General features: G+C 41.4%; 1 protein-coding gene across 5 annotated transcripts in view; it reads left to right on the forward strand.

The window, feature by feature from the left end:
• The window catches only part of ACOXL (acyl-CoA oxidase like), a 326,290-nt gene that overhangs the window by 15,847 nt on the left and 288,861 nt on the right, over positions 1–21,582 (forward strand). For all 5 annotated transcript variants that reach the window (XM_032843889.1, XM_032843891.1, XM_032843892.1 and 2 more), the window contains exons 2-3: positions 6,415–6,511; positions 17,502–17,585. In XM_032843889.1, the coding sequence (XP_032699780.1) occupies positions 6,415–6,511; positions 17,502–17,585 (181 nt within the window). The remainder of the gene's footprint in view (positions 1–6,414; positions 6,512–17,501; positions 17,586–21,582) is intronic.

The following is a 21,582-nucleotide window of genomic DNA, read 5'->3' on the forward strand; positions in this document are numbered from 1 at the left end:
CCTCCTAAACACTTGATATTTTCAGATATTGTCAGTATAATTTCTTTTAGCCATTCTAATAGTTGGTTTACCATTATTTTATTTATTTTTTTCTTTAGTTAGTTCCTTGTAGTTTGGTCTTTTTTTTTTTTTAAAGTGTCTCCTATTGTCTTTGAAGGTATTTTTTTTTTTTTTAAGATTTTTATTTATTTGGCAGAGAGAGAGTAGGCAGAGAGGCAGGCAGAGAGACAGGAGGAAGCAGGCTCCCTGTCAAGCAGAGAGCCTGATGCGGGGCTCGATCCCAAGACCCTGGGATCATGACCCGAGCCGAAGGCAGAGGCTTTAACCCACTGAGCCACCCAGGCGCCCCGTAGTTTGGTCTTGATTCCATATGTGAGACTTCCAAGACAGGTGTCTTACTCATGCTGGAGGTCTACACCCCACTCTTCTCTCAGGAAAGATGAAATTAGTATCTTTTGTTTCAATTCTTGCTTGTGGCATATCCTAGCTCAGAGGTTTTCAAGCTTGTTCTTAGTAATGGCACCATTTTGTTTTTGTTTTTGTTTTCAAGCTAAATCCTACATGGAACACTCAAAGATAAGTCAGATGATGGCAGAGCTGCTAGGGGAAGAACTGGGCCCTCTCTTTATCCCCACAGCTGTCCTCAAGGTGTCCCCCAGCTCCTAATCTTGACACTAACACCATTCACCCAGGATCCTGCCAAGGCTCTTAATTCCACAGGGCCTTTGTCTGCAATCTGAGGTATAGAGAATAATATTTACCAAATCTTCATATCTTATAGATTCAAGAAGACGGAGAAATTATATATGTTAAAATACTGAAAAAGCATTATTGTTTACGATTTCTAACCCATTGTTCTATAAATGGCATCTGAAGTGGCCTATTAACATTGTTAAATGTGGAGGTTGATATTTAAGGACAGAAAACACGTAGATATTCATGTTGGGTAGGGCTTCAAATAGCTCTACAGAGGGCCGGTGGGTGGGGGTTGTTCCTAAAATCCTGATCTTTCCCATTGCAGAAATTGTTACCTTTTTTATTGAAAAGAATTTATGTATTCTCTTTTAAGATAATCAGGTGCTCAGGCTTTCAGGCAGCTTCTAAGGCAGTTTTAACTTCTTTATTGCTTGACTACTTGGTGGTGGCCGTTCAAATGAAGAATAGTTGCCATCTAGTGGTCATTTTAGGGATACAATTTAAAATATCTAAAAATAAAATAAAAATATTTTTTAAATGTCTTTTTTTTTAAAGGTATTTTAATACGATTCAAAAGTTGGAATACATAAAATGGTAGACTACTATTTGCCAAGTTTCCCCACTACTATTTGCCAAGTCTGCCCCACATATACAAAAAGTAAACACTGTTCGTAGTTTCTGGTGTGTTTCTTAAGAGAATAAAAAAATAAATAACAACACATAGACAAGCAAATACGTAGTCTTCTTCCCCACCTCCCTGCCCCCACATTTTAACATACAGTACAGCAGTAGAAGTAACATTCACCTGTTTGCACCTTGCTTTTTCATTTAAAACATGTCTTGGCAATTTCCTTATATAGGCATATGGACAGATTTTCCTTTTTGTGTAATAATTTCACTGTATGGCTAGGCCATACTTCACTCAATCACTTATCTTTTAGATGTTTGCAGGGTTGTGCTCTTTCTGCCCATGTAACATTAAACTCAGGTCTGGTGGTGCGTTTTGGGAGTGAGGGTGGGCAGCAGAATGGGACAGACCTCTCATCAAAATGTCTTAACTTGTTTTTACTTGTCTGTATTGGAAAATGTTCTCTAATGTCTCTTGATCCACATTTTTTCTTTTTTGAATACAGAATTTCCTTAACGTGGGTATTAATAGTTGAGAACTATGTATTAGTAACCCAGTTTTCTTGAGTTCCGCTTATGTTAGAGTTTTTAAATAATTTCTCAGTGCCCTTGGCTGGTGTGTGTATTCTCTGTCCTCCTCTGATCTTGCAGTCTGTCTTCTTTTTTCTGCACAGATTAACATAAAATCATTACTCAAACTTGACTCCTGTGAGGTGCTTGGTGTCAGTATAAGCAGGAAGCTTAATTTAATTTGAATTAAGTAGATGTGAATTACAATTTTAAAGTAGATGAATAATAACCATTTTATCAAAAAGTTACTGGAATGGAAATGTGAAGAAAACAGCTAATAACTGATGCTTTAAAATCTTGTCTGTATAACACACTTCATGGCATTCCCATAGGCTTTACTGTCTCGTCCTTGGAGTGTGAAATGTCTCTTGATCCCTTGCTCAGTGAGGAATCTGCTTCTCCCTCTCCCACTGTCCCTCCCCCATGCTCGGGTGTGTGCTCTCTCTCTCTCTCTCAAATAAATAAATAAAATCATATATATGTATATACGATTATATTAAAACATTACATAAACTATGTAAAAATTATGTATATAATGTATATAAACATTATATAAGATTATATAAAAACATTATATAAAATAACATTTATAAAGTATATACTTATACTTGTGTATGTACATATACATATTGTGTATGTACACACAGTGTACATATACATATTGTGTATATATACACAATATACACATATACGTTACGTTTTCATTTTATTTTATATATTTTAAATTATACCACTAAAATTATTGTTTATATAACCATATATCCATATGAAAGCTACTGACTTTGATTGTGTTTCCTGCCAAGCTCTTCTTGTTTGCAGTAATTGTAGTTGGTTGTCTTGAGGGTTCTAGATACACAGTCATACTATATCAATTACTTATGATGCAAAACATAGTGGTTCAAAGCAATACACATTTGTTATTGGTCGTGAGTCTGTGGGTGGCTGAGAGGATCTTCTGACATTGGCTGGGCCCATTCATGAAGTCAGCTGTGGGTTGGATAGGCAGCTCTTTTGATCTTGACCAGGCTTTTCCAGTGTGGGCCTTGCCTGGAGGTAGGCTGATGTAGGATGGCCTTGGATGAGACAACCGGGCTCTCCTCACATGTCTCTTACTTTATACCTTCCATCCACATGGCAAACTAGTCAGGCATGTTCTTAGATTAGCTCAAACATATGCCCATGAGATTGCAGAGGAGCAAGAGAGGAAGGGAAATGTACAAGCACTTTTCTAAGCCTTTGCTTTCCTCACATCTACCAATATGTTAATGACTGAAGAAAAATCATGTGGCCAAGCCCAGATTCAAGGGGTGTGGAAGTGTGCTCAGCCTCTTCATGAGAACTGCAGTGTCAAAGGGCAAGGATCAGGGGAGGTCTAGCATAGGGGCCATTACGACAATCAATGAAACACATGGATCATCTGTACATAATTCTCCCTGTTTCTTTCCAATTTCAGTTTCCCTAATTGCTTTCCCTTGTCGAATTTCATTGGCTAATACTACCAGAACAAAGTTGAACAACCACCCCTTGTGATGTTTTTCAGAGCCAGATTTTAGATTTATTACTTGCATTTTTTCTGTTTTCTAATTTTCTACTTTTCTTTTAATAATTTATTTTTTCTCCTTTTTTTTTTTTTCTAACTTCTTTAGTCAGCTGTGTAGCAGTTACCGTTAATGACCTACCCTGATCTCTCTACCAAACCTATACACTCATCTCCTAGCTGCTCTCAGTGTTGACCGGTGTCAACTCAAGGCTGAACTTCCTTGGAATTGTCCTTGACATATGGGAGTTGCCTTCCCAGGAAATGGCTGAGGTTATGCCCTCTGCCCATGAAGGCAGAAAGCCTATGCTTTCTTCCCTGTCTGAAGGACAGGATAGGACCTCTCCACAGTGCCATTTATACTCCAGAGTGTCCCGCTGAATCAGTCTAAGGCTGGACTTCAGCTGAGCCCACATTTTGCAAGCTCCCCGGCACTCTGTATGAAGGCCTCCTGTCCTCAATGAAGTCCAGAACCCTACTGCACACCCACATTGCCAGTTGCCTGTGGCTTGCTCTTTTTCTCCATTTTTCTTATAGCATCGTTGTATCAATTCTGTGCTAGTATCTTTTTATTACTTATGATTGGATGATTTGAATATAATTGAATTATTTCTGGCCTGGCTTTTCTAAGAAGTTGCAGGGTTGGGGAGCAGGAGAAGCTGAGATAGTGGTCTGGGATTCGTCCCTTTTCACAACATAGAATCTTTTCCCTTCTCTGCTGCCACAGAGATAGACTGATTCTTTCAAACACAGCCTGTCCATGTGACTCTGCAGTTGCCCTAACCCTGAACCTAGCTCAGGGGCCAGCAAGCCTTCTAACCTGCTTTTACCTTCTTACCTGCCTTTCCTGTCCTGCTGCTCCAGATCAGAACTACAAGCTTTACCTCTCCATGTGTACAGCTTACATTTAGAAAGCGAACTTTTACCTGCATTTTTTGAGAGTTGCCACCACTTGGCCCTTGTGCTGTGTGTGGTTCTTCTTGCCACTTCCTCCTGACTAAAGCCTGCGTCAACTCAGACAAGTTTTACTTCTAGGTTAGTATCTAGAGACTTTTCCTGACTTTTAGTTTCATTGACAATGGAATGTTTATTTATTTATTTTAAAAAGATTTATTTATTTATTTATTTATTTGAGAGAGAGGGAGAAGCAGATTTCCTGCTGAGCAGCGAGCCTGACACAGGGCTTGATCCCAAGGACCCTGGGATCATGACCTGAGTCGAAGGCAAATTCTTAATGATTGAGTCACCCAGGCGCCCTAGAATGTTTATTTTCTGTTCTCCTTAGGAAAACGCCGATTTTATGCAGTAATGCTTATACTGAATTCTGCACTAGTTGCTCTGAGATCAGGTCTACTAGATGACTCAAAATAAATAAATAAATAAATAAATAAAAAAAAACAAAAACCGAGATTCTTCCGTTGGGGGGTTTCTGTGTCCGTTCTTTTTTGCAGGTGGGGATGGATTTCTTTTTTTAAATATTGCCGGATGAATGGTGGGTCCCCTTGGATTTTTTTTATTACCTGACAACTGAATGGACCAGAGAAAGCCAAGATGATTGAATTGGTTCTTGTTCTGTCTGGGGCAATTGACCTGCAGGTTATTTAGGAAAAATGTTTAAATATGAGACACTGTGCTGATCCTGAGGGGCTACACGGTTCAAGACTTGGACCCTACACCCATGCAGTTTCTCTTTCTTGTTGGGAATGAACTTTGCATAGGGATCTTTGCACAGTATCTGTGGTTGGCATGCTTTTGGGGACATACCTGAGAACACCGTCTCTAGGATCTGGTTATGAAACTACAGGAAACAAAGAAATTTATGTTCAATCACCATTTAATGGGATGTACTATGGCCAGACCCTTGTGTTGGTGTTGAGACTATAAATATGAATCTAACACACTACTAGCCCTCGAGAAGGAGGCGGGGTGAAGAAGAGTATGAATGGAGGTTAATATTCTTGACCACTTCCTATATATATGCAAGCACTGGGATAAGCATTTGAGGAGACAATCCTCCGAGTCATGTGCAGTTATCATTCCCGTCTTACAGATGAGAGGACGGAGGTACTGGGAGGCCAAGTCACTTGATGCTGGTCACACAATTAGTGACAGAGCCAGGAGTCAAGCCTGAGTGAGGTTTCTTCCAGGCTCAGGCTCTGCTTGCATTTAAGCATTTTAAGTGGCAGAGTGGAAACCCCCCTTCTATGTCAGTTTAAGTTCATTGAGAAGCAGACAGGAAGATGGGACTAGATGAGCAAATGACTTATGCGTGGGGGTGGAGCATGCAAATCTGTGAAGGATGATGGGAGGGAGCTGGAGGAGGTGGGAGAAACTTCCAAATGTGTATAGGCAGGTCTGACTCTGAAATGAGAGAGTAGAAAGGGCACAGTGAGGTTATAAGAAAGCCTCAGTGGGCCATTTTTTGGGGGGGTCTCCTGGCACAAGTTGCCTACTGGACAGTAATGGCCCTAATCTAGAAGCTTGCCCTACTCAATCACCAGCTGGGAGCAGCCCAAGAGCAAAGTCAGTTGGGGTGAGTGCCCCAGTTAAATCAAATGTATGGTACCTGGAGGTTATTGGTGGATTCTCTGGAAGGAAACTCTATGCAGTATTCCTTGTGGCCAGTACAGTCTGTACCTTGTACCACACAGGTCACTCCTTTTCTCTCATACCCCCAAATGCTACTCATCAGTTTCATCTCAGAAACATGAAAATCTTGTTCTTGCAGAGGGGATAATGGAGTTTTGTTTTAAGGTCACCCTGTGAGGAAATCCTTTCTTCTTTCCTTCCATTTTGACCCTGCTTATTGAACACAGGGTCTGTGTTACACAGTAGACCTTCTTTGACACACAGTATCAAATGAGATGTAAAGAGACCTAGCAAAGCTGTCTATTTCTTATCTCATCAGACACCTTGGTCCAAAGGCCTTACTCAGGGTCTTCAAATCAATGTTTTAACATCCATTTTGTATTTGTTCTTCACAGGTATGATTTAAATCTGGATGAAATAAGAGCTTTGACGTTTCAGAGAGTGAAGTTTGTCATGGGTCTACCTGTGTTAAAACGTGCGATTCAGGACCAGGTAAGTTTCATTGTTACTTTGCTGTGATGTGTGTATGAGTGTGAGAGAGAGACAGAGAAAGAAAAAGATTTTATTTCTGTTTTGTTTGCTTTTGTGACTTGTGGAAGCCATTTATTTTGTCCCAGGGAAAATTGCCTTCAGTACGGGGAATGCCTTCTTCAGTGCCTTTTTTTGCCCCACTCTCTGATAACCTAATTGATCTTCTTCCCTTAGCCCATAGGTGTGTTCATGTCTCCCAAGATCACAGGCTAGGGGGTAGGGGAATCAGCAGAAGTAATGATATATATGTTTACAAAACAAATATAATTTGGGGCATAAAATTCAAATATCTGAGAAAGGTAATGAACTGATTTTATAAGCTTTTAAAGCATTTAGATGTGTCCAAAATGTAGGGGTTTTTTTTGTCTAAACACTGCTATTCTAAACTCAGTTAAATTATTTTAGTCAATTTAGCCTCATTAAAAACAAAGTAGGAGGGGCACCTGGGTGGCTCAGTGGATTAAGCCGCTGCCTTCAGTTCAGGTCATGATCTCAGGGTCCTGGGATCGAGTCCCACATCGGGCTCTCTGCTCAGCGGGGAGCCTGCTTCCCTCTCTCTCTTTCTGACTGCCTCTCTGCCTACTTGTGATCTCTCTCTGTCAAATAAATAAATAAAATCTTAAAAAAAAACCCAAAAAACAAAACAAAAAAAAAGCAAAGAAGGAAAGAAAGAGTATGTTATTAGAGAACTCCTTCGTGATATGAACATTAGGAGCTATTTATTTTAGGCAAGTTTAAATCAATTTCCATTTCATTCAGCTTCATGGCTTCCTTAAACTAAACACGTTACATTCAACAAAATGAAACAGAACAGAATTCCTGGTGAGAGCCCTAAGAGAGGGGCTTGAACTGGGGAGAGGCTTCAGCTTGTGGATGGCTGAGAGGTGGAGCCTGGCCCTCTTCCTGCCCACCGCAGTCTGTGGAGCGGGAGTCTGAGGACTGAAGGGGTAGGGGTCTTCCCCATTCAGTGGGCCACTGAAGGCTTAGTTCTCTGTGCAATGTAGAGCAGAGCCAGTGGGGGGCCTGAGGTCCATGTTTGAGAATAGATCCCTACTCTGTCACACCCTGCCTCCCCCCACCTTTTGGTTGGCTGTACTGAGGAGGCAAGGACAGAACTCAGCATATTCTTGTCAAAAGGCAGAGCTCTGGCCCCTCCTGTTGAAGCACTGTGGCCACCTCCAAGATAATAAAAGGCACACTTAGCTGGAGAGGAAGGAAGGAAAACAACCACATCATGCAGGGAAGGGTGCTTGCGAAGCCCAAAGAATCATTTCATACCAAGCAGTTTGACAAAGTGGATTTCAAGCTAGTAAACTATCTCTCAATGGAACATTTAGAGCTGTGAATACAACCAAGAAAGAAGAAAACCCGCAAAAGACTCCAGCCCTCTTTGGTTTCAGACACTTTATGAGTCTGGCCTCCAGTACATCTGTCCTGGGGCTGGTTGGAAGGTGAAATCTTGACACGTGGTCAGTCTTCTGGTCTCTTAATCAGTCCAATATGTCCATGATTTAACTTAGTGTCCATATTGAAGACCCAGATGAGAGTTGATCCTTTAATGAAGTTTACTAATTGCTGCTTATCACACGGAGTCTGAAGGATTAGCCTGTGTAATCTTGCTCCTGATGAAGCTGTTGGTCCCTGGATCCCATTAGCTTCCCATTTTTGTGGCTCCCTTTGTGGTCTTAGGCAGCTCGGACGACCCCGTCCTGGATGATTGAGTATAGTCCCTGTAAGCAGCCGCAGGACCAGCCCTAGACAATCCCTCCAGTTCATCTCTGTGAGTTACTTCAGCCTTTTTGGGCCTTCTCTCTGTGTGAGCTCACAAAAGCCAATGAACCTGAAGGAAATTAAACAAGTTGGTCATCAGGGCAGCCGGCTCATCTCTTCGGGTGGAGGTCATGAAACTCGGCAGCCCATCTGTGTTTGAAGGCTCTCAAATTCCACTCTGTAAATAGCTGGAGGAGCTGTCCACATCCAGTAATTCTAGAAGAAGTGTTACATGATTCATTCTGCCTCTTAATAAAAATATTGAGTCATGGCCGTACTGCCTGTTCAGAGTGCGTTCCAGGTCTTTCCATCCTTCCCTGGCCCCCATTTCGTGTTGCTGTTAAGTTTTGTGGATGATCCGATGAACTCCAAGGCAGGAGGCCGAGTGTAATGTGTAATGATGATGTTCTCGAGGACAAATGAAGAGTGAGCCTCATTCGTTCCAGGTCTCCATGGACAGTCCACAGGCCAAGAATAAGCCATTAAAATATTTCCACTCTGCATTTTCCCCTCTGCCATCTGCAATAGATTTGAGATGTTCTAATAATTTCAAAAGGAAAAAACAATATCTGAGTCTGACTACAGAGTATACACACACGTGTGTGCTTGCACACACATTGAACAACATCATTGTACCTCCCAGACATTTCCTGCACCTGTTTCTAGCGATATCACATTCGTGCCCTTTAGCCAACCGTCCTCTCCTTTCCCAGCGGAAATCCTGGATGGTGGAAGTCACGGACTCCCTGCATTTCCAGAGATGGGGAGATAGAGGACCAGGTGGGAGATCGTCCTCTGTGGCGGTGTTGAGACTGAAGCCGACAGAGGCTGACCCCCCTGGACCCAAATCACCATAACCAATAATAGCAGCTCAGACTCACAGAGTACATATCGTATGCCTGTCACAGCACTAAGAAGTTTAGATGCATGATCTCATTTAATATCCACAACATCCAGAATGGTATTCCGATTTTACAGATGGGTAAATTGAAGACCAACAATTGGCCCGAGGCTATACAGCTAGTAAGTTGTGTATATAACTAGTGGAACACATATTTAAACCCAGCTGGTCCTGCTTTCTGAGTCCACTTCCATTTGGTGGTTCTTGCCCCTGGCTACACACTGGAGTTGCCTGGAGAACTTTCCAAACTCCTGCTGTCCGAGCTTTGGCTCAGGCCAATGAAATCAGCATTTAAATTTCCCAGGTGATCCCGTGTGTTCCTGTCCTGGCCTGACCGTCTACCCCAGATTGCGCCCATTCAGCATTGGGTCTCTGGCAATCATGGTTCAGGGCTGACTTGTAGGAATGCTCCATCCCAACATTTCTTTTCCCCAGGAGGAAGACAGTTGGGATCAGGCTGTTCCTGGCCAACAGGAGTAAGGAGTGGGGGTAGATATTTGAATAATGAAGCACCCATTCTATGACCCCCCACCCCCCATCATGTTCTCTCTCACTCTGAAGTTTGATGGTCCTCATCCCCATGATCCACAGTGGTGTTGGGCATGGCAGCATTATTATCTAAACTAGTGGTTCTCAAAGTATGGTCTGAGGACCCCTGGAGGTACCCAAGATCCATTCAGGCACTACCTGAAAAGTAGGTGTCCAACTTTGTGTGCATGACACCAGATTTTCACTATAAACTTCAACCAAAACAGCCTATGGCAACATATGGAGTGCAGAAGCAGTTGTGAGAGTCTAGCCGTCTTTCATTAAGCCAGATGCTACAAATAATTTGTAAAAATGTAAAACAATGTCATTCTTCTCACTGATTGATTTTTGGTTTGGAAATTATGGTTATATTTCATAAGAATTATGTTATTTATATGTAATGGATATAGTATTATTATTTTTAATGTGAAACTTTTAAAATTCTCAGTTTTAATTACGGGGTGGTAAATTATGGGCATAGCCTGCATAAACAAAACTCTTTCGAATCTTCGATAATTCTGAAGAATGTAAAGGGGTCCAGAGACCATAAAATTTGAGAACCACTGATCTGAATCATCCACTGTTTTCTCAGGAAGTCCATTCTCAGATCAGCTTGAAGGGGAACTGGCAGGAGCCTTATATTTATTATACTATGGCTTTATGTGGCTTTCCATTTATGTTATATTTATTATACTATAATTATTATTTCAATCAGAATTTTAGTCTCAGTTTGGGATGGTTTTTGTTTTTGTATTTAAAGAAATACCAAGTGGGTAGTCTTATCTAAAATGGAATAAGACTCTGAGGTCAACTCACCTTAGAAGGTATTTGGGAGGGGCGCCTGGGTGGCTCAGTCAGTTAAGCTTCTGCCTTTGGCCCAGGTCATGATCCCAGGGTCCTGGGATCGAGTCCTGTATCAGGCTCCCTGCTCAGTGGGAAGTCTGCTTCTCCCCCTCCCTGTGCCTGCTGCTCCCGCTGCTTGTGCTCTCTTTTTTTCTGATAAATAAATAAATAAGAAGGCATTTGGGAATGGGGAGAATGGTTGTATTCCTAATTAGACTCTAAAAAAAAAGGAACAGCCTTTCCCGGGAAATTACATGGAAGCCACAGGTGTGTTGTGCAGAATGAGCTCAGTAGAGAATGTGCCAAGAAGGTGAGGATGTCTCCTCTGCCACTAGCCCCGTTTTACTCCAGTTCATCTCACCCAGGCCCGCTCTGCTGCCCACACAAACCAGTGCCAGCCCTGATTGGTCCTGCAGACCATGACCATAACCACAACCATAACCTCCCCTGCCCCATCCCAGTACTGGTTCCCAACCTACTTTGAGCTCTTGGCTGTAACACCCTAGCCTTGGCTCTGCCCTTGGCCCTCTGGCTTCTGTTTGTACTGGAACCCAGGCTTTTCCTAGCGGGCTGTGACAAGCTACCCCTGGCTCTCAGTCTTATATGCTGCCTTTGGCAGGAGTCCCTGTCCCAGCTCCAGCTCTACAGACTTGGACCCTGGCCACTTGGCCAGCACTCTGGCCAGGCCAGCTCTGGCCACAAGGGATGCCGTGGAGGATTGGAGCAGATGACAGGACAGAGTGGCCTGTTTACAGAAGTTCCTCTGTGTAGATTGGCAACTGAACTGGTTTATCATCTATGATGGCCGCAGGAATTACTTGAAAGAGCATGCCAGGGAGTGAGTTGGGATCCACGCAGGGATGGACTCTGGGGTACCTGGAATTCTGGTGTTCTTCATTTACTGCACTGTAAACGATTTGGCTTAATGAAAACTTCTTATTTTGAGGTTTAGTTACTATTCTTACAGTGAAATATTAGGTTAAAAATAACCATAATTATTACATACTGCAATTTGCTAAGTCCCTTCTATGTGCCAGGTGAGACGATTCATTCATTTTACAACCATTTATCGAACACCTACAATGAGCCAGGCATTGGTCAAGAGGCAGTGAATAAAGTAGGCAAACATACCTGTTTTTATGGAGTTTATATATTAGTTTTGGATGAGGCAGACAATGAAATAATGAACAAGTAAATTTATGGTACATCAGATGGTTGTCGATGCTGCCAATAAAAATCAAACATAGTAAATAATAAAATGACTGAAAACACTTAAATAATCAAACATGGTAAATTGGAAAAGAAGTAAAACTGTCTCTCTTCACCGATAACATGATCTTATATGTAGAAAACCCTTTTATGTTAAAATTAATGTAAAATAATGCACTTTCCATTAACCTAAAGGTAAGCTCATGCATTAAGGTGCTCATCAGTATGATACATTGATCATTACATGTTGTCAATACTGATAAATTATATTATTACGCTAGTAATCAAAAAAATTTCCAAAGCAGCTAGGAACTTGGTAAGAAGAATGAGCTCCCAAGAGAAGAGGTATTAAATTTAAGGCAAGAATTTGGAAAATCCAAAACTGTCAGAATACTACACTGATGTTGTGAAGGGAGAAAAATATCCTTAGATAGAGCCATGGGAATGTCACCTTTCATTGTTCCTGATATTGGACTTTCCTGGAATGGTCAAGGCCCCTGGGGCGATCAGAAGTATAATAGCTACATCTAATCTTTGTTACAGACTTCTCCCAGCACTCTGTTCAGGTGTCCTACTATGTGGCCCCAGCAGAGGATCAGCAGAGAATAAGGAAACACCAGAGAGTAAGAAAAGATGGTGTGGAGGCCATGGTTAGAAGTTCGGATTTTCTTGCAAAATTAATTGGAGTCACTGGAAAGTTTTCACTATGGAGGGGTGGGGTTGTGGGAGAAGGAGAGGGGAAGCACAGCATGATGCTTATTTTTAAAATATTATCATGCCTTGATCGAAATTTACAAGTTGATTCAAAAAAACATACATGGAAATGCAAAAGACCTGGAATTGTTAAAGCAGTTTCTGAAAAAAGGATGTATTTGGAGGACTTTCACTGCTTGATTTCAAGACTTACTATAAAGCTACTCAAGTTTGGCATAAGGACAGACAAATAGATGAATGGGACATTATGGAGAGTCCTGAAATAAACCCATACATATATGATCAATTGATTTTTTAACAATGTTGCCAAGGCAATTCAGTGGGGAAAAAAGTCTTTTCAATGAATGGTTCTGGAACAAGTAGATAAATATATAGAAAAAAAATTAACCTTGATCCCTATCTCATAATACATGCAAAAATAATTTGAGATGCATTATGTACATAAACGTAAGTTCTAAAATTACAAAGTTTGTAGAAGAACAAAGGAGAATATCCTTCTGACTCTAGGATGGGCAGAGTTTTTTTAGAGAGGACCCCCCAAAATGCTAAACATATCAAAGAAAAAAACTGATAAATTGGTCTTTATCAAAATCAAAAACTATTTTTCATCAAAAGACATCATTAAAAGAATAAAAAGGCAATCCATAAACTAGGAACAAGTATTGGCAATATATTTATCTGAAAAAAATTGTGTTGAGATATGAAGGATTTGTACCCAGAATATATAAAGAATTCCTAGAGCTCAGAGATAAAAGGACAAACAACCCAATCTAAAAAATGGGCAAAAGACCTGAACAGACACTTCATAGATGTATGTAACTGGCCAATAAGCGTAGACAGATGTGCTCAGGATCTTTAATCATCTGACAGGTGCATATTTAAACCATAATGTGATGATATTACACTCCTCCAGAAGAGCTAAAAATGGAAAAGATGCATAGGACTGACAAGGATGCAGAGAAACCAGAAGTCTCCCATGTTGTCAATAGCAGTGTAAAATGGTATAGCCACTTGAAAAACTGTTTGGTGGTTCCTTACAATATTAAACACAAACCTACCCTTTAACCTAGCAGTTGCACCCCTGGGAATTTACTGGAGAGAAATGGGAACACATGTCCACAAAAAAACTTTTACATGAATGTATATATCAGCTTTACTCCTAATAACCCCAGACTGGAAAGAATACAAATGTTCACTAAGAGATTGGACAAACTGTGGAATATTCATAGATGGAAAACTACTGAGTCATGAGGAAGAACTACTGATACACAAATCCACACAGTTGCCTTATTTACATGAAAGAAGGCAGATGCAAAAACCTACATTCTGTGTGATTCAGTTTATGTAAATTAAAGAACAGGCGAAGTTAATGGATGATGATAATACAAGAACAGAGGTTGCCTGTAGGGGTGGGGACTCTGAAAAGGGGCTCGAGGGCACTTTCTAGGGGGAGACAGGAACATTCTATAATCTTAATTGGGGTGATGTTTACACAGGTAGGTAATTGATCAGAACTCATGTGCTCAAGCTCTGTGCATTTCACTCTATGTAAGTTTCAGCTTAATAATAATAAAAAAAAAAGATCATAGTGCCTGATATTTGGGGCAGAATAGAAGCAGGGAAGCCAGCAGGGAGACTGTTATAATAGTACAGGCACAAGATGGTGGTGGGAGATGTATTAAGTGGCTCAACTTGAGATCTGTTTTCAAGGGAGGGTCAAGGACTGGTTAGCTCAGTAGGCAAGAGTCTTAGTTAGGCTGGCCCAAGATGACTGGGTCCCTGAAGCCCATTTACTTATTTTATTTATATATTTTACTCTGTCCCTTTTCTTTCTAAAATAATTCAGGATTCATTATAACAAAGGACATGTATTCAATAAGACTGAGAAAACATAACCAAAATAGAAAATTGAAACCAGAAGGTAGAAGAAGCAAATATGCCAGTTTGGGAGCTGATAATAAAAAACTAAGATCGGGAAACTCTTTCTGTCCAGTACCCTTGGCTGGGACTGCAGACAGGTTACAAAGGGGGTGGTGAGGTCTTTTAATATCAGAGAAAAGATGGCTCAAGTGGTGCTGAGTCAAGATGATTTTAGTTGAAGAATATATGACTTGTGGAGACTCTCTGGGCTTATAAAACCAAAAACACACATTTTTGTAGAACTTGATTTGTAACAGAATATTGCATCACAAAGGTCTGATACATGGTGTGCTCTCTAATGAAATGGGGGGTGTATTTTAGGGAGAACTACCTTCCTTCTGTTTGAGATGATCTATTATGCAGAAATGTAAATAGCATGGGGCGCAATTTAGGATAAAATAAAGCTTGAGTGTATTCTCCATACATTTATGGAATCATTATCATTTAGAATTAATGCAAACTCACATTCTGACATGGGAATTGAGTTTGGTTTGAATATATCAAGTCTAAACGAGGCAGCTATGGATAGGTAGAAATACTGTAAAAATGTATGTCAAGAAACACATTTTTTAAGATTTTATTTATTTATTTGTCAGAGATTACAAGTAGACAGGCAGGCAGAGAGAGAGAAAGGGAAGCAGGCTCCCTGCTGAGCAGAGAGCCCAATGTGGGCTCAATTCCAGGATCCTGGGATCATGACCTGAGCCGAAGGCAGAGGCTTTAACCCACTAAGCCACCCAGGTGCCCCCAAGAAACACATGTTGATTATTTATTGATCATTATCAGTACAGACAATTCATTATGTTGTCAGTTGAATGAGAGGGGAAACTTGTCAGTATTAGACATTCTTTAATTAAGAACAATCAATGAATCAGAAATGAAAAAATTGAAAAAAAGAGAGAATTTGTGTGGAGAAGATATTAAAAATATATGCTAGTAAAGCAGTCCATCAAATTAAGCCTCGTCTTAGTTCTGGAACTTGCGCTTGACTTCTTAAAATAGACCATTCCAAATGAAGGCTTAAATCACCATCATTTGATTAACGGCAAACTCATATTGGCATTGCCCATCAGATCTAATAGCAAAGACTGCTGACTCATGCAGAGACTAGGGAAGGAAAATAATCATCATAAATAATTCATAATGCACTGAGATGGCTAAGTTTGTGGTTGATTCTTTAGCAAATGTGATTGAATTTATTTCAAACTGGTGAGTAAAAATGACCACAGTTGGACAGCATTAATGACAAAGGCGTGCTCTTGCATCAACCATATAAATGGAGGGAATGAAATATGAAGAAAACTGTGACCAGCTGGGGGTTCTGAGGGATTTACTTGCTCCTGATGGTTTAGGTTTGGCCACAACAGAGCAGGTAGTTTAAGGTAATGAAGGGTTTGTTGTAATGATGTAAGGTGGGATGACTCTCAGGAAGTTCTCTTGGGCACTGGGGTATGTTGATGTCAAGTGCCCTCTGGGGATGAGGCCGGTGGTACAAAATAGGGGTGCACTGGCAATAAAGTCTGGGCCACCCAGGGTCCTGGGGCTTCTATAAGCTTCATAGTGAGGGGTGGGGGCAAGATGTCCGTATGAGGAATCTGAAGATCTCGTTTCTGGCCTTGCTTTTCCACTTACTAGGTGATCCTGGTTGGACAAGTCTTTTGACCTCCCGAGTCTAGACTCTTCTGTTACATGGGGTCTGTACTTCCTTTCTTGCTTTGCTTTTCATGGATTTTGCGAGGATCGACAGGATAAAGGATACATGGGCTCTCTAAAAATGTCTGCAAATAACCGCTACAGTTTTTTTTTTTTTTTTTTTAAATTATTTGCTGGTAACTAACTCTCTAGTGTGAGCTGAAGCGGGAGCCATGCAATAGTTCATGCTCAAGCTGAAGTTATTTTAAGAAATAATCAATACAAGATGCATTGGGTTGGAGCCACAATAAGAGTCATAAATCTTGATAGTGTGCTGTTTGATAAAATTAATAATGCTTGAAAGAAACATTGTAAAAACCTACAAGAGGGGAAAACCTAGTGCATTTGGGAGAAAGGGCTTAAGTCATTGTGGAAACTGAGAGTCACCTTAGGAACGATGGTTACTGTCCTGATGCCAAGTGGGACAGTTTTCAGGCACAAGTCCACACAATTGCGCATGCATGCACACACACACACACACACACACACACACACGTGTGCACACACCACACACTTACACACGCATGTACACAAGGGCAACAAGCACCAGCTTTGTTGTGCGGGTCTCAGAAGAGACTGGAGAGTAAGGAAGACCAGCATTAATTCCAACAGCGGATGATTGCAATCTGTGCACTCCAGGGCCCACCACCTTCTAAGGAAATGCCGCCTGCCTCTGATTTTTACAAATAAAATAGCCTCATTTCTTGCTGGTGAAGCATATGCTCACGTTGCTTTTGGATTTGTGGCTGTTGCATACGGGGACAGAGAGGAGGGCAGTGAAGGGGGACCGGGACCTCATGGTGTTTAATATATCCAAGCCCCCAGATGATCTATGGTTGGAAAGGAAAGTGAAAAATACTGCTTTTCCTGCGTCCACAATGATCCCAAACCTTCCAGATCCTCTGTCTTCTCACCAAGGTTGTCGCGGGAACCGGAGCCAGGTGTTCCCTGTTGGTGGGAGTTTTGGGCCACCCCAAGTGGAGACATCGCAGACCCGAGTTGCTAGGCAGAACCGTCGTTGCTAGGGAGAACCATGGAGGGTGTCAGGCTCCGGGGGACCCACGAGGGACAAACTTGGTTAAGGAAGCACAAGACCTGAGGGAGTCTGTCAGCAGCCTGCCCTCTGTGGGGATGCAGTTGATTCTCCTCCTAGGTGGTCAGAGACTGGAAGGCCACGTTAAAATTGCCTGGATGAAAACGTTTATTTCAGTAGGGTTGTGGGAGAATTTATAATCTCAAAAAGGTTTTTATTGTGGTGAATCTTTATTATAAAAGTTACTTGCATTTGTTATAAAGATGTTAAATTAAATTAAAATGTTAACTTAATTTTAAAACCCTAAGGAAACCTTGACATTGGGTCTGTCATGTTTGCAGGCAGAGAAAACAAAGAATTTTGTCAGTCGGAGCCTGGTCATAGGAGAAGTCCTCTCCATAGCAGACATGGCCACAGGAGTAAAGGTGAGAGGCTCTGGGGACCCTGCCCTTCATGAGCTGCTACTTAGTTTTGAACGGCAAGGAGCACAAAGTAGAACCCCACAGGTATCTGTCTGTTTACTGGAATAGATGTTTGTAAAATGGTACACCTGACAGCCCATACCCCTGACTTCCTCTTTAACCATGATATTCAGGCTTGTGCTTATTTGTTCTTGGCTTTTCTTTTTGTGTAGTTGTACTGCACTGTCAAACAATTATTTTCATTTGTTTTAATTTTAGAAAAAGCCTCATAGTCATTCATGATTTATTTTCTTCTCTTAAATATGATCACTAAGATCAGTCTGTATGGGGCGCCTGGATGACTCAGGCGGTTAAGCGTCTGCCTTCAGCTCTGGTCATGATCCCAGAGTCCTGAGATTGAGTCCCACATCGGGCTCCCTGCTCAGTGGAGAGCCTGCTTTTCTGCCCCTCCCCTGGCTCGTGCACTTTCTCTCTCTCTCGCTCACTCTCTATCTCTCTCTAAGTAAATACATAAAATCTTAAAAAAAAAAAAAGATCAGTCTGTATTGTGGCATGCCACAGCCTCTGTACTTGTTTTTTTTAATTTTTTAATTTTGAGATAATAATGCTCACAGAAAGTTACAAGAATAGTACGTAGAGTTATATGAGCTCTTCTCCCAGTTTCCCTCTGTTGTAAACCAGTGTAAAAGCAGGAAATCACTACTGCTACCATACTGTTCTAGGACAGTACTAGACTACAGGCCTTCTTCAGATTTCACTAGTTTGTACATACACCCCAGTGTGTGTGTGCATGTGTGTGTGTGTGTGTGTGTGTGTGTGCAGTTCTATGCAGTTGGTCCTATATATGGATCCACGCAACCCCCATCACAATCAAGATGGAGAACGGTTTCATCACTGCAAAGAAACTTACAGGGCTACGCATTTACAGTTGCACCCAGTCCCCACCCTGTTCCTGTTCTTTGGCCACCACTAATCTATTCTCTACAGTGTCACCATTTTGAGAATGATACATGGATGGAAGTTCATTCATTTTCTCATATTCCATTGTGTGAATATGTGACAGCACTGGGACTTCTTAGCCTTCTCCATTTTTGCTGTTCATATGGGTGTAAAATGGCATGGCATCATGGGCTCACTTTGTGTGTCCCAGCTCACCAAGAATGGTGAACAGAATAGTCCTTAACAGGTGTGATGGCCATGGTTCCTCATGGTACCCTAAGTCCCCAGTGGAGGGCCATTTTTGTGGGGCTGCATATGCTCTCCTTTCTCTCCCTGGATACCACTGTGCCTCAGAATAAGACCCTACATCCAAACATTCAGTCCTGATGCCCCAAAGGGGAGAAATAACTAGAATACAAAGAGAGACTGATCAGACAGAAAAGCCACGTCAATCATTGGTGAGTCCAAAATGGCAGTTATTTTAGTTTTTGCCTTGTAGACGTTTAAAAATGGGTAGGGGTTAAAAACAAAGAAGATTGTGAGTTCATCAGTGGTAAAGGCACCCACCAGTAGGTCCTCTGGGGGAGACTGGCTTCCCTGTGATTTCAGCCAGGCAAGGTCTCTTCCCTCCTAGTTGGGTTGGTTGTGGCTTCCAGACAGAAGAAATTCAGCTGAGATGCAACAAATAGATTCCCTTCTCAGAAGTACTAGAGGTCTCTGGTCTAGACTCATGATCCTCAGTTTGTGTTTTTTCCATATCGCTCTCTACCTCTTTCTTTTCAGCAAGCCTGTGGAGGGCTGTGACCATGCGGAAATCCCTACAGGGTGTTCCAGCGTTCTAGGTGGGGAGCCCTCCCTTCAGCATCTTTAGGGTCTTGCACTGACCCTAGTGCCTAGAATTGCACAGGGAATGTTTGAATGAATAAGGGAGGAGCAGCTTGCGGTTTAAAGCAGACTTAAGAAACATTTCAACCACATGCAGTGTGTGGACATTATTAAGATTCTGGTTCAAACAAACTTTAAAGAAAAAATTATGTGTCAGTGGGGGAAACATTGAATATTTGGTGATATTAAAAATTATTCTATTTTTAGGTAGGGCAGTGGTTTTAGGGTTACATTTTTAGAACGTCTCATTATCTTTTATGGGTGTATGGGACATATTAGGGATGAAATGACAGGATGTCTAGGATAAACTTGGGGTATAGAATGGGAAAGTGGATTGGGGAAAAAGCAAAATGGATCATGAGCTGGTCAGTGTTGAGTTCATTATATTCTTGTATTTTGGTTGAAATTTTCCAAAATAGATTTTTTTTTGAATTTTGTTATATTAGTCACCATACAGGAGGACATCATTAGTTTTTGATGTAGTATTCCATGATTCATTATTTGTGTCTGAAATAAAAGCTCTCAAAAAAGTTTTGCTCCTGAGTATCCTAGAAGAAAATATGAATAGATATAAAGAAATAGGTCTTTGGGCGCCTGGGCAGTTCAGTCACAGGGCTGACTCTTGATTTTGGTTCAGGTTGTCAAGCTCAGGGTCATGGGATTGAGCCCTGTCTCAGGCTCTGTGCTCAGTAGGGATCTGCTGGAGATTCTTTCTCTCCCTTTCCCTCTCCCCCTGCTCCATGCTCTCTCTCTCAAATAAATAAATCTTTTTTAAAAAAGAAGGTAAGAAGTAAGGTCTTTAAAATTGCTTCTCTGATCATATCACTCTTCTGCTTTAAACTTCTCTTTATGCTTTAGAGAAGTCTTCCTATTTTTTTATATGGCCCATGTGTTCTTGTATGGTTTGGCCCTACTCACTTCTCCAGATACCTTCTGTCTCACTTTGTCCTCCTCCCTAGGAGACCTGACATACTGGCCTTCTTTCATTCTTCTCATCCACCTTTGGGCCACTCTTGCCATCACCCTAGAATGGATTTTATCCCCCTCCTTCACCTGCCTGACACCTGCTCATTCTTCAAGTCCCAGCCCAAGTGTCCTCCCCACAGGCCTCCCTCAAGCCTGCAGTTGAAATCCTATCCACTTGTCATCTGTCTTTGTATCTTTCAGTTGTCTGTCACAAGTATGTACCTACTTTGATCTTTTGTATTTATTCATGTGTCTAATTGCTCTATGTCTCTTAGCACCACTAGAGGGCAAACCTTTTGAAGACTATCATCCTCTTGTATAGTATCAATACAAGAGAATTAAATGAATACATAGAATCAAAACAGGTCTTACTAGAAAGGTTAAACTAGAATTACCGTGTGACTCAGGAAATCCATTCCTAGGTATATTCCCCCCAAAATGGAAAACAGGGACTCAAACAGATACTTGTGTGCCACTGTTCATTGCAGCATTATTCACAATAGCTAAAGGGTGGAAACAAACCAAGTGTGTGTCAACAGATGAATGGTTAAACAAAATACGTATACATATGATGGAGTATCATCCAGCTATCAAAACGAATGACATTTTGGTACATGTTACAACATGGATGAACTTTGAAAACATGACATTAAGTGAAATAAGCCAGACACAACAGGACAGATATTGTATGATGCCACTTACATGAAATTTCCCGAAGAGGCAAATTCATAGAGACAGAAAGCAGATGATGGGTTGTGAGAGGCTGGAGGAGCAGGAGGATGGGGAGGGGCGGCAGGGCACCGAGTTCCTGTTTAGGGGTGATGAAAGGTTTTGGAGATAGATAGTGGTGATGGTTGCACAACAGTATGAATCTCATTCATACCATTGAATTGTACTTAATAATGGCTCAAATGCAAACCTTATGTTAAATGCATTGTACTGCAATTAAAAAAAACTTTAAAAAATTTAACACAAGTTATCATGAACGCTGTTTGCTTTCCCACACATCATTCATTGCAGAGGACTTGTTTATCTTGTGCTTGAATAGCCCAGACAGTTAGAGGAATGTGTGGATGGTCCTCCTGAGTCCAGCCCAGAGGGGCCATGTCTATCTTTCTGTGGGCAGTGGAAGGAGATGTGGTGTGATCAGAACAGTTCCTGTGAGCCCTGGGTTGGTCAGGGCATCCCCAGACCTCACTGCCAGCCCACA

The sequence above is a fragment of the Lontra canadensis genome, unplaced genomic scaffold, assembly GCF_010015895.1.
Source record: "Lontra canadensis isolate GAN:19392208 unplaced genomic scaffold, GSC_riverotter_1.0 scaffold144, whole genome shotgun sequence".
Taxonomy (NCBI): Eukaryota; Metazoa; Chordata; class Mammalia; order Carnivora; family Mustelidae; genus Lontra; species Lontra canadensis.